At 29.9% G+C, this 13,320-nt stretch overlaps 1 protein-coding gene across 1 annotated transcript; it reads right to left on the reverse strand.

Moving 5' to 3' along the window:
• Nucleotides 1–4,501: 4,501 nt before the first annotated feature.
• Nucleotides 4,502–7,180, reverse strand: LOC107435579 (patellin-3). Its single transcript, XM_016047213.4, has 4 exons — nt 5,698–7,180; nt 5,474–5,598; nt 5,219–5,360; nt 4,502–5,097 (listed from the first exon to the last, which is right to left on the reverse strand). The coding sequence occupies exons 1-4, from the start codon at nt 7,081–7,083 to the stop codon at nt 4,843–4,845; spliced, it is 1,908 nt and encodes a 635-aa protein (XP_015902699.3). The 5' UTR covers nt 7,084–7,180; the 3' UTR covers nt 4,502–4,842.
• Nucleotides 7,181–13,320: the final 6,140 nt, after the last annotated feature.

The raw sequence follows: 13,320 nt of genomic DNA on the forward strand, positions 1-13,320 counted from the left end.
GATAAACTTTAAGTAAGGAATTTTTCTTAATTCAATCTACGATTTTATTTTATTTTTTACTTTTCGTAGTACAAATTTTCTTGTTCTTCTTTTTTGTTTTTCTATTTTCTGATATAATACTGTGTCACCAACTTCTCTCTCAAATTTCCGATTTGGACAGGACTTTAATAAATAATAAAGCCAAATGTGAAAGAAATGCTCGTTTTCATGCGTGCATCAATTAGACAACAGCTAATATTTCTTTTATTAACAAGATAAACGACAAAACCGCTAATATTTCTTTTATTAACAAGATAAACGACAAAACCGATTCAGAAGCATTTCGAAACCATTTGTTATTTGTATTTTTATATAATATCAGATAAAAACCCAGATGAGACTAAGACGCAAGATAAAAAATATAATACTTGATTTTCATCACCACCCTGTTCATAATGTAAATATTTCTCACTCAATTAAAGAATACCTGTTTTGTAAATTAAAGAATTAATTAATTCCCCACCTTAAAATAAATGTTACTAGTTTTAGAGTTAGATCTGATAAAATCTCATACAAAATGATAACACGATATCGTACCGAATTTGTATCAATGTCACTCAATAAAATTCAATAAATTAACAAATTTTAATAGATAAAAATAATAATATACAATAAATCTATTAGATCCATTAAATAGATGTATTTTTGTAATCACACAAGTTTTATAATATTAAAATTATGTAATTTATTGTTAAGTATGTATTAATTTATTTTTTTTTAGTTTAATTTTTTAACAAATTTAAAAACAAACAAAAAAATTTGTAATTTTTTTAAAAAATTATTTTATTATTTGAAAACTAAGTCAAATTTAAAATTTTAATTTATATTCATTCTTAATGTGTTAATTGGTCTTATAACAGATTACAGTATAATTTATCGGATGTGTTAGGATTTATTTATTTTCATACAAAAAGTTAATGGGTCGTGTTTGGGTTAACTAAATTCCATACGAAAACGATATAATACGACACAAATACAATTCAACGCAATACATTGCCAGTCTATTTAGCGTTGATTATATCTACTAAAACAAATTAACTATGCAATAAAAATAAAAGAGCAGTGACATATTGCAATAAAAATGAAAATTAAAACAATTTTTTTCTAAATTTAATTTGGCATTATATGTAAAACTTTAAAAAATAAATAAAAATAAGGTAGAGGTGTTTGGTTATTTTATTTTATTTTTCTAGTTGGGGATGTTAAGGAGTGTAGGAATGTTAATTTGCCCCACACATCCTAAAAATCGCATTGCACAGCCCCTAAAGGGGCAATTTTTTCCCAAAAAATTATGATCGTGGGGCGGGCTCGGGATAAGTCCTTAAAGTCTGAATCGAAGACGGGCCAGGACCGGGGAATAAAAAACCCAGCCTGAACCCGCCCTATATATATTTACTTATTTTTTTTTTATTTTATATATTTTAACTATTGTAATTTTTTAAGTATGTATTTTATTATAATTGTAAATTTGGACATTGATGTATTTTATTGTATTTTTATTACATTTTAGTCATTTTATTTATATTTTATTCATTAAAAAAATTTATATAAATTTTTCAAAAAAATTATATCAATTATAAAAAAATGAATAAATGGGGAAAACCGCCCCGCCCCGTTTTCGATTGGGAAATCTTCGTTTCCGCCTCGCATCTAAAGAAATAGAAAAAAACCGCAGGGATGGAATAAAAAATTTTCTGAAAAGATAAAGACGGGATTTTAAAAATCGACCTTGTCCCACCCCATTGACATTCCTAGAGGGGGTGGTGGTGGGATGGTGCTGGTGTAATTTTTCTACAAAAACCTATAAGAAAACAAGCTGTAACACAAAAATGATAAAAAAAAAAAAGTTTATTCTATATAAAAAAATTAGTTTTTTTATTTAGTTAAAAATTTTAAGAAGATGGCAACATAAATATATAAACAAATAGTAATCAGATGTTGTAGTAATTTATGGTTTTTTACAAAAATAAATAAGGTGTCAACAATTTCTCTTAATTTTTTATCCAAAAAAAATGAAAATTTTTAAGTGTGGATAATTTTCATGGTGGTAAAATAAGACCAGTGTGGATAATTGGCGTATTTTCCTTTTGAATTAAACATATTTTAACACGTTGATTTCTAATTATTTTATTTTATTTGCACTTTAACCCATAAAAGTTGAATTTCTTTTAAATTTTTTGTTTTGAAAGCATCAAAATATGATTAATTTAAAGATTATTTATGCAATTAAAATTCAATTTAAGAACAATTTGAGTAAGAAATTATTTGTTTTTGGTATCTTCTTCAGAAAAATAAGATCTTCATCTTTTTTTTATTTTTTATTTTTTTTAGAACAATCTTATACAAGTTAGTAATGAAAAGTTTTGAATTTAGATTTTAATTTAATCCTTCAAATTTTAAATTTACATGCACTTATTTCATCATCATCGTCCACTTGACTGATAGCAAGCAAACCTAATATTTTTCATCTTTTCATCTACACTAGTCCAATAAACAACTGCCCAAGTAATGAATTGAAAAAAAAAAAAGTAATGAATTGAATTGTCTCATCTCCACATCAAATAAATTAAACAAAGCAACTTATACACTTTTATTCTGAAATTTTGAACTATTGAAATAGATTGGAAAATAGTTAAACCCAGAGAAAAACTACTTATGATAAATCTAGTAACGTAGATATTTTAATGAAAAACAATGCTAAAGACACCAACTTGTTTTAATGATATACACAATATCTCTGTTTTAATTATTATTATTTCATATTTATTTTTGAATAAGTTAATTCTTCACAATTTGTTGAACAAAAGAATAAGAACTAAAAGGATTATGAGTTCTAATTACATAATCCCACAAACAATAATTAAGTTTTCTTTTGTTATTATTTTCTATAGAAGATTGGAGATTTGAAAATCTTGATCTCTTATCATTATCAACAAGTTCCTAGTAGAAAAACATTTAATAGTAAAACCAAAATTCATGTTCATTGATGAGTTTGACACCAGCAGTGGGAATATAATATTTTTTGATATGAAATATTATGTATAAAGTAGTGGGGAAAATGAGTAGAAACCAAAGCCGTAAATGGGACCCTTTTATTTGAAAAATGAAAGGCAAAAGCAGAATCTGTACCACAATGCTTGAAAAGACACAACTATAGGCAGAATGTGGAAAAAAAAAAAAAAAAAAAAAAACATGTATATATATATATATAGATATAAATACAAGGTTAACTTTTACTTTTTCGCTTTTCTGGAAAGTGCTCATAGAGTTTCACTGCCGCCCCTGCTATTTAATAAAGCTGAAAAATTCATGATTTACAAATCCAGTTAAAGTTTACATCATTATTGATTCTATGCTACGGTAAAATTTTCTTAGGTTCTTATAATCATCCACGTGTGCACAGCTTTGTTTTTTTCCCTCTCCAACTCTTTTTTTGAAAAAAAAAAATTTTGATGACCAAAAAAAATTATTTTATATTTTTCCCCTCCAATTTGTCGTTTAAAAAAATTATAGTAGCCAGCTCATACGACAATGACTGTTATGTGTTTAAACATCAAGTACTTGTTTGATCATTGTCCAACAAAAACTAAGCATTGATTGGATCACTCTTTAAAACAACAAAAAAGTTAACCCCCAAAAAATAAATATATAAAAGAAAATTTTCCAATAAAATTTAGATGACAATGATTATCTCGTGGTAAAATTAGATTTTGAATTCAAACAGGCTTGTAAGTAAAAATTTCTCTCCAAAATGTAATGTGACATTCTAATGTAAAAAATTAAAAAAAAAGAAAAAAAAAAGAAAAAAAAAAAAGAAAAAAGATTCTTTAGCATAAGAGCAATCCAAAAAAGTTTTTGAAAATAGTGATCAAAACTCTTATCTAAAAGTTAAAAAAAAAAATTTTGTTAAAAAATAAAAATATTTAACAAGAAACAATAAATATTTATTGATAAAAAAATATTTTTTTCAAATTATTTTTAAAAAAATTAAAAATTTAAACTTTTAATTTTATTTTAATTTTTTTACTTTTATAAATTTATGAAAATTTAATGTAACTTTTAATTTACAATCAAACAATTAATTAGCTTTTTAATAATTTTTTTTTAAAAATAACCATTATATAAAACTCTGCCTACTAAAATTTTACTTTCAATTATGTCAAATACTATGCCAAGTGCTTTTCCACGTTTTCCTTTTATTTCCCAATACAAAGATGGTGCTTAGGGTCCTTTATTTAACACTCATTTTCAAAATCACCATTACATGGGCATTGAAATTACATTTTTCACTTCAAAAATGTGTAAAAAATACATGAACCAATTACAAATATTTTAATGATTGAAAAACCAGCAAATTTACACAAACTTTACAAGCAGAGTAAGAAGAATAAATTTAACCAAAAGATGTTGTGTCCAAAGTCCAAACATATTTTCATTCCCCCAAACATGCTCACCTCAAATGTGTTCCATCCAAGAGTCCCAGACTTTTTTTTTTCCTTCCATTACTAAATGATTTGCAATCCAAAGACAAGAACAAAAATTCCCATAATTATAAAACTTAAAATAAATATAAATAAAATCCGCCCACCCACCTGACTTCTTTGAATTACAATAAAATTAAATCTCAACCAAAAGAAAAAAAGAAAGAAACAAAAAAATTAACCCTGTACTTAAGAACAATAAAGAACCCTTCTTATTCTGCAATTGAATGTCTTTGTATCAGACTGAAACTGTGAAAATCCAACAGAGGCAATAATTTGTTCAAAGCTGCTTTCTTGTTTTCATTGTTCAATTTCCTTTTTTTCATTCAGAGGACGTTTTGGTCTTGGTCCTGTATAGGATCTTCTTCTTCTTGGAGCTTTGGTTATCAATGGTGAGCACAACTTTTCCTGGATCGCCAATTTTGTAGCTGTTTGTGATCACCGGCTCATCAGCAGGAGTAATCTTCCTCGTCTTTTGAATAATAATGGTATATTGATCCTCAGCACTTGGTACAAATTCAGCCCCATAGCTCACATCCCAACCCACCACTCTGATTTCCCAAACCAAAACACCACTCTGCAATTCAACGATCCCCAAATTTAGATTTTATCCCAAAAAAAAAAAAAAAAAAGGTGAAAAATGGCAAATACCCAATAGGGAATTGCATTAATTGATTTAAATGTAAGCTTTTTTATACCTCAGAAACAGGGATTTCAATTATGTGCTTGGATGCTGGTTTTACTGTAAATTCTGTGACAGGGTCAGAAGTTGTAAATTCCTGTTCACCTTCTCTGCTAAGTCCACCATACTGAACTGGGACTTGCTCAGGAGCAATATATCTGAAAATCAAAATCCAAAAACAAATTTCAGAGCTCAATAACAAAATTAACCAAAACACACCAAAATTAACACAAAAAAATAAAATTAAAAATTAAAAAAAAAATTGCCTTACTTGAACAGCGTTTCAGCGGACTTGGATGGACCAGCAAAAACAAACTTGCTCTTGGTCCTCTGAGTGAGGAAGGGGCTGATAAACCTGTTGAAGGCCAAGTACCACCATGGAACATTGACAAACACCTTCAAAAAAAAAAAAAAAAACAAAAACCCACCAATCAAATTCAAAATCAAAATTAGAAAATTAATTAATTTCACAGAAAAAAAAAGAATTATGAATACCTGTCTGGCTACAAACTCTGGATAGTTATCCTGAAGAAGTTGAAGAGCTTGGTTGGTGACATGATGATGCTCCCTCTTGAAAAGTCCAGGAGAGTTTCTGAGATCGTTGACCTGAACAATGGTGGAGATTCCAGTTGGGTCGAAATTGAACTTCCTGATACTTTTCTCCAAGAACTGAATCCTCCACTTGATGAACTTGGATCGCTTCTCTTCATCACCGAAGGTGTTCTGGTACAGCTCCTTGTTCGAGAACTCGCCAAACACGTTGTAGCAGACTGGGTGGCCTTTCTTATCGACACCATGAGTGAATACCACCTTGTCCCAATCGCTCCCGAGATCTTCATCCAGAAGAGCATCGATCCCGAACTCCTTCCTCCAACGGACCGTGTTCTTGATCATGGCGAAAGCGTCCTTGACCTTGAAATCTCTGGCTCTTAAGAACTTCAAGAGGATCACATCGCTCCTTTCGTCTGCCAGAAGAGGAATTCCCCATATAAATACTTCTTCCGGCGGTGGTGGCGGAGGCGCCGGGACTTCCTCTTTAGTCTCTGCCGGAGCATCGGCGGCGGCGGCGGTGGAAGCAGCTTCCTCTGTCGCCGGAGCTTTCTCGGTTTCCTTTGGGGCTGGTTCCTCTGAAACCGCAGAAGCAGAGACCTCGACAATGCTCTCTTTGATGGCTTCTACGGTTTTAGCACCGTCTTCATCGGTGGCCGTGATTTTCTCCACCACTTCAGCAACCACCACCGTCTCCGTCGAAGAGGACTCTGGCGCCGGTGACGGTGCCGGAGCCGGAGCAGGAGCAGGAGCCTTCTCTTCCTTTGGTTCCGGCGCTGGTTCTTTCACAGGCTCTGTTTCGGTCTTAGGAGGCTCTGTTTCAGTAGCCGGGGATTCGGCTTTGGGAGCTTCTTCGACCTTCTCGGTCTTTTCTTCTTCGTCTTTCTTCTTCTCCTCTGCCGGAGTCTCTTCCGACTTGATATCCTCCTTCGGTGCCGGCGGTGGAGGGGGTGGAGTGGTGAACTCGTGTTTGTTGAGAGCTTGCTGGATGAGCTGCTTGAGCTCGTCGAGAGCTTTTTTCTGAGGATCGGGAAGTTCAGTGACTACGTAGCTTTCTTCTTTGAAAGAAACCGACTGGGTTATCGTTTTCTGTTCCTCTACGGCTTTGGGTTTCTCTTCCTCTACTACGACGACCTCCTCTGAGGCTGCTGCGACGACGGCTTGGGGCTTTTCTTCGGATTTCTCGGCTGCTTCGGGCTCTGGCTCTGGAACTGGTGCTGGTGGGTCGTTCACGGAAACGGCTTTCTCCGCCGGAGGTACGTCCGCGACGACGCCAACTTCGCCGGACGGCGTAGCCTCTGCTGCAGCAGGCTTATGGGGATCTTCGGCCATATCGACGACGGTTTTGTGTTTTGGACTGGGACAAAAAACCCACAAAAACAAACAGCGAGAACAGAGAGAGAGAGAGAGAGAGAGAGAGAGAGAGAGGGTTTAGAGACAAAGGACGAGAGAATAGGGTGTTCTTTAAAGGATGGTCGATGAGTTGGAATTTTTGGTTTTTTTTTTTTTTGTTTTGTTTTTTTTCTATGACGTTAATTTCGTGGGATTTTCATTAACCGTGCGGTTTTTTAATTTTTCATAATTATTTTTATTTTTTTTCCTCAACCTAACAAGGGATAATAATATTATATTTTGAGCCTCCAAGGCAACTTGGCAAAAAGGATGATTTGAATTTGATTATAACCATATAAAGAGGTTTTAGCCAATTAAAAAAAAAAAAAAAAAAACAACATATAGAGAGAGGAGATTTTTATGTATCCTTGAATTTTTCAAATTTCATTATCAACTTGTTTAGACGGTTTTGAAATTTTCTTTTTTCTCTTTCCTTTCTTATTTTGCCAAAGAAATTGTTTCTATACGATTGAAACAAAAACAAATAAATAAAATCAATTTGTTTTTGCTTAATTATGGAATGTCGTCATTTAATGTCTTAAAAAAAGTAAGAGGAAATCTAAGTTGTTCCCCCAAAAAAAAAAAAAAGGAAAAACCAAAAATCATGACCAAATGTAGAATTACAATTTACAAGAAGTAATTAGTTTTATAAACTGCATTTTTATATATCAAATAATAGTGGAAAAATAAATTTTGATTCGTGAAAACAATATTATTAGCTCTTTTTTTTTTTAATTTTTTTTACTTCTATGTTTGTGTATTAAACTTTTAATGAAAAATTATTTTTTTTATCAAATTAGATTATAAAATGTTCAAAGATTGGACAACTTAAGAATTAAGACAATTTAAAAAACATTAGTTATTTTTTTCTGGCTAAAAAATCATTAGTTTATTCATAAAATAATTATAAAACTGAAAAAAAAAATTTATATTATCTTCACTCCCAATTGCATAAATAATACATAAAAGATTTTTTTTTTTTTTTTTGGGGCTGAGAAATAGTAAATAAAAGATATGATCACTTTTACACGCTATCTTTTGACCATCTTTAATCGGCCAAAATTTTGTGACTTTTAATTCCATATATGTAACTAAAGTTGATGATTGTTATTATTATTATTATTTATTATTTTTTTTTCTAAAAAGAATAAATAAAAGATTGGACTAAAATAGAAACTTAATTATATAATCTCCACATTGCCCTTAACAAAATTTCTCACTCAAGATTTTTTTTAAAAAAAGAAAATTAATAAAAAAAGCAAAATAAAATTTATTATCCAAGTGGAGGTAACCTCGTCAATGAATGGGATATAATCATATAATCACAACCAAGTAGACTTAAGCCAACCGCCCAAGTAGATTTCAAAACAATGGGCCGCAACAACAAACAGCGTCTTAAAAAAAGATATTTCAGAAAAATGGTAAGCACGTAGTTGATGTTTATGAAAACACCCCTCCAATATGCTCACACAAAAGTACCAAATATCCCTATCCTTTGAAAGATTTTATTCCTTTTAGCCCCCAAAACAGCGTGACAAAGTTGTCATTTGGAATAATATCGCAGATTGAGAAAAAAACACGTAGCACCGCAACACTTGTTGCTTACGTGTCGAAACGTCATGAGGTCTGCGTATAAATAGTCTGTCACACTATCATTTTTTATCTTAGTATTATTATTATTATTATTATTATTATATATATATTTTTGAAATAACACCTTGACAATATCGCCCTTTGAGAAAAAGAGGCCGGCCAGCAACAGATAATGTGAGGGTGTTTGAGGGGCCGTTTTGTCTTTTTGTTTCAGGTTTGTGGGACCCAATGACTCTCTCTCTTTCTTCTCGAAAGCAATCCAAAGCTGTTGGTTGGGATTTCTTCGCTGTCACTTTCTTTCTCTTTCTTTAATTTTTTATTATTTTTAAAAAAAATTAAAGTTAGACGAGAATTTATAAAAATAATTTAATTAGCAAAAAAGTAATATGATTTTAATTTGTGGTTGAGCTGGCAAATGGCAATGAATGAGGAAAGAAAGAAAAGTAGGTTTACGTGCTGGGAGCAGTTTGTCTGGACCCCAAAACCAGTTATGAATTTCCTTTCAAAAAAAAAAAAGATTGTCAAGCGGCTGATTTTTTGTTTAATATTTTCTTGAATTTGTTTGGTTGGATTTTGGGCATGACTGGGTATTTGGGTTATTTGGCTTTTGGAAAATATTTGTTTCTATATTACATTTACTTTAAGAACACGTAATTTGAGTGAATTGGATAAAATTTGGAAGGCAGGGTTGGTGTCTTGGACTTGTAAAATGTATTGTTGCCAAATTTTCCAAGTGTGTATTTTTTGGGTGGAATATTCTTTACCAAGACAACAACAACAATAATCATAATCATAGACCTTTGGTTGCAGGGCGAGATCATTTTTTATTTTTTATTTTTATTTTTTAAGGCAAGAAGAGATATTCATTTTTTTTTCCTTTTTAGTAAATTAATTAATTAAATTGGGTAGATTGGATTTCCAAATATAATATTTTGCTACTTGAACTTTGAAATAAGAAAATGACTAAATGGGACATGGTAAATTCCTCTTTTTACGGGGGAAAAAATTGTTATTTGTAAATTAGTGGTTTGTTTAATACTAGTCTTGCCTAAATTAATTGATCAATATAACTTTTATAAACAATACTCTGATTAATTAGTTAATAAAAATGATCAAGTCAGTTACAATCAATTGAGGGTGTGCTAATAACTAGGGGCACCAATTGACCTAATTAAACTAGTTTGGTTTCATTTTTTTTTTTTTTATCTTTAATTTGTTGGTTTTGGTTGGATAATTTTCAATTGGGATATGTCATCAAAAGTCCTTAAACTATATTCTCTGTGATATTTTAGTCCTAAATTAATTTTTGTGACAATTACATTTCTACACTGTTGATTCCAAATTCAAATTCCATTTAAATATTTAATAGAATATGCACATCCATCTCATGTGCCAATTTTATGATAGCTTTAAAGGTCATTTTAACTTAGCAATCCTCTGTTTCTGTTTCTGCATTACCGTCACAATCATGAAGAACGGTCGTAGATCATAAATTATGCAACCTTGGTTTTGAAATTCATAACCATGGGTGGAAAAAATTCCTCAATTCTAAACATCTCATTAATTTAAAGCATCCCATTAATTTACAAAATAGGAAAAATTCAAAATTACTTTTATGCAACTTCATCATATAATATTACAATAAGAAAATACAGATAACTCAATATTCAAGTCCAAGTTAATTAATAGAATTGGATAAAAATATAGATATTAGATATCAAATTTAATCAATTCCCAAAAAAAGAAAAATCAAATTTAATCTGTTTTTTTTTTTTTTTAAAAAAAAGAGTCGAATTTACTTTTTAAAAATATATCAAAAATTTCCAAATTAATACCCAATGGAATAAATTGCTAGTAAAAAAAAATGATTAAACCTACAAATCCATTTCTTCTCTTTTCTAAAAATTATCATCCACCAAAAACCAACTTCCCAAAATTCACAATATTCTCCCTATATGGATGCATACCTCTTCATCATTTGCTTCCCAGCGACCCCATGGCATCTGGAGTTGAAGTCAACGTGGAGCTTGAGTATATCCCAGGTTCAGCAGTCTTTTTTCCTTTGATGAAGTCTTTAGTGCACCGATAATCACACCAGACAAGTAGCCATAACCCGTATTTACCAAAAAAGTACCCATAACTGGTGCAGTATTGAAGGCTATAGCCCCAAGAGTGATGGAGCTTGGCCTGATGAAAACTGAAAAGATGTTTCGGAAATGACACACATATGGTTATTAAGTAGAAATGATTTTTAATGTCTTCATAAAATTGGCACAAGAAAAGTATATCATATTCTGGTAAATATTTTGGTGGAATTTGAATTTGGAACCAATGTTGTATTGTTTTAAAGAGTTTGGAAGTTTAATTGTCACAAAAAGTGGTTTAGAAAATAAAATGTCACATAACATATAGTTTAAGGATTTTTGATGATATTGTCCCTTTTTAATTTGAATCAAATTGAACCAAACTAACTATCTAACACTATATATATATATATATATATATATATATAATTTTAAAATTATTTTTAAATATAATTTTATGTTTTTTAATTATTTAATTTAAGATATTAATTGTAATAAATTCAAATGATTAAAAAGTTATTTTTATTTTTAGAAAAAAATATAAAATCATAAAAAGATTAATAAAAATAATAAACAATAAATGAAAATGTCTTTTTTTTTTTTTTAGATAGCCATCTATTTTTATAATGTGATAACGAAAAATCAAGTAATAAACAAAACTACTAGAGATGCTCTAATCACCAGATTGGCAAAATAGTTTAAGTTTTAAATCTTTGAAATTTAATTTGTACTTTCAAAGAAGGTTTATCTTTTATATTATTTTTGCACGTTAGTTTTCAATAACTTTTTTTTTTAATTTTTTTTTTCCACAATTCAATATTTTTTAAACTAATTAAAACATCTTTATCATTAAAATATAACATGATATGTAATTAGAAATACATACCACTTGCAAATACTAATAACAAAATTTGCTACGTCAATTATATAACCTTAACTTCTTAACTGCTCAATAAAAAGTGATTATATATATATATATATATATATATATATATATATATATATATATATATAAATATGGAAATTTTATGGTAAGGACGGTCCGTATGAGGACCGCAGTATTAGTGACGATTTTTTATAGTATCAACGACGGTTTCTTAGAAAATCGTCACCAATACTATAAAAAACCGTCACCAATACTGGAGTGCGCATAAGGACCGTCCGCACCATATACAGACTGTATATATATATATATATAGACACACACTTTATAAATTTTGACTGGAAATAGTATTAAAGTAAATAATTTAATATTGAAACAATTGAAAGTAGAGTAGCCTAAATCCAATTAACAATTTAAGCAATAAAATAATGTTTCAATAATTACAAAGGAACAACGAACTGCCCATTGGCTAAAATACACAACAATCTCTTGTTAGGGTTATATTTAATATTATCAAAGTTTAAATAGTCCAAAGGAACGCATACTGTTACTTAATTCCTATAAGAACATGTTCAATGAAAATGTCTATTTGTTTTGTCCATCTAAAAAACATTTAATACATCACATAAATAGGCATTCATTTAAAAAAAAAAAAAAAAAAGCCTGTCTACCTTTAGAAGGTTTGTAACACAGTCTGATTCAACATTTTGTTTATTTTTATCAATTTTAATTAAAATAAAAATGACATATGTGAGCCCAATTGTTCTTTTCTCTCTTCTTTGTTTTCCATCTTATCTTCTGCTTTGACATACTATTTTTATTTTTATTTTTTTTACCCTCCTAATTTTCAATCAACTAGCGTTTCCCAAAAAGCTCTATCAATGGGAAATAAGAAAAGCTTGGCATTATCTGTTGAGAAAGATTCTCTTCAATTGGTTTTGTTTATTTTGTATTTCTTTTGATTTTGATATTCTCTTGAACCCCTTTAAACTGAAAAAGAAGTTCTTTCATGTAAAAACATCATCCTTCTACTAATACAGCTTGTGATTTTGCCTGTGAAGTTAATGATGATTTTCTTTGAAGATTTCAGATTCTTATGTGTTTTTATGGGTTGGGATTTTAGGTCTTCCTTTGTTTCTTATTTTGGGTTTTTGAGGTTATATACTTTGCTGTTGGAGTAAAAAAATTAAAAATGAAGCTTTGCTAGAATTTTTGGGTCCTCTTTAAGAAATCCTAGTATGAATCTTTCTCATCCATATGGAAATCGTGTATTTTAAGTTGGCAATATAAATCTTTCTAGTCCATATGAAAAGCATGTATTTTAAGTTGGCGACTTCCTCTACTAAATTAGTGATCATATGGGTTATTGATTTTGATGCTGAATATGCTTTATTTTGCTTCTGTTTGTTGAAAATCTAGTTAAATGATGATTTTCTTGAAGATTTTAGATTCTTATTCGTTTTATGGGTTCTGATTTTAGGTCTTCCTCTGTTTCTCACCTTGGGTTTTTAAGGCTGTATACGTTGCCGTTGTAGGAAGAACATAAAAAATGAAGCTTTGCTAGAATTTTTTGAGTCTTCTTTAAAAAATCCTAGTATGAATCTTTCTCATCTATAC

The sequence above is a fragment of the Ziziphus jujuba genome, chromosome 5 (genome assembly GCF_031755915.1).
Source record: "Ziziphus jujuba cultivar Dongzao chromosome 5, ASM3175591v1".
In the NCBI taxonomy this organism is placed as follows: Eukaryota; Viridiplantae; Streptophyta; class Magnoliopsida; order Rosales; family Rhamnaceae; genus Ziziphus; species Ziziphus jujuba.

Bases quoted from the DNA above. Each gene is read 5' to 3' on its own strand.
- LOC107435579 (XM_016047213.4), bottom strand. From the start codon at position 7,083: ATGGCCGAAGATCCCCATAAGCCTGCTGCAGCAGAGGCTACGCCGTCC. The intron at 5,599-5,697 runs GTATTCATAATT...TTTTTTTTGAAG, and splicing joins CAGAGTTTGTAGCCAGACAG to GTGTTTGTCAATGTTCCATG. The intron at 5,361-5,473 runs GTAAGGCAATTT...TTTGATTTTCAG, and splicing joins TCCGCTGAAACGCTGTTCAA to ATATATTGCTCCTGAGCAAG.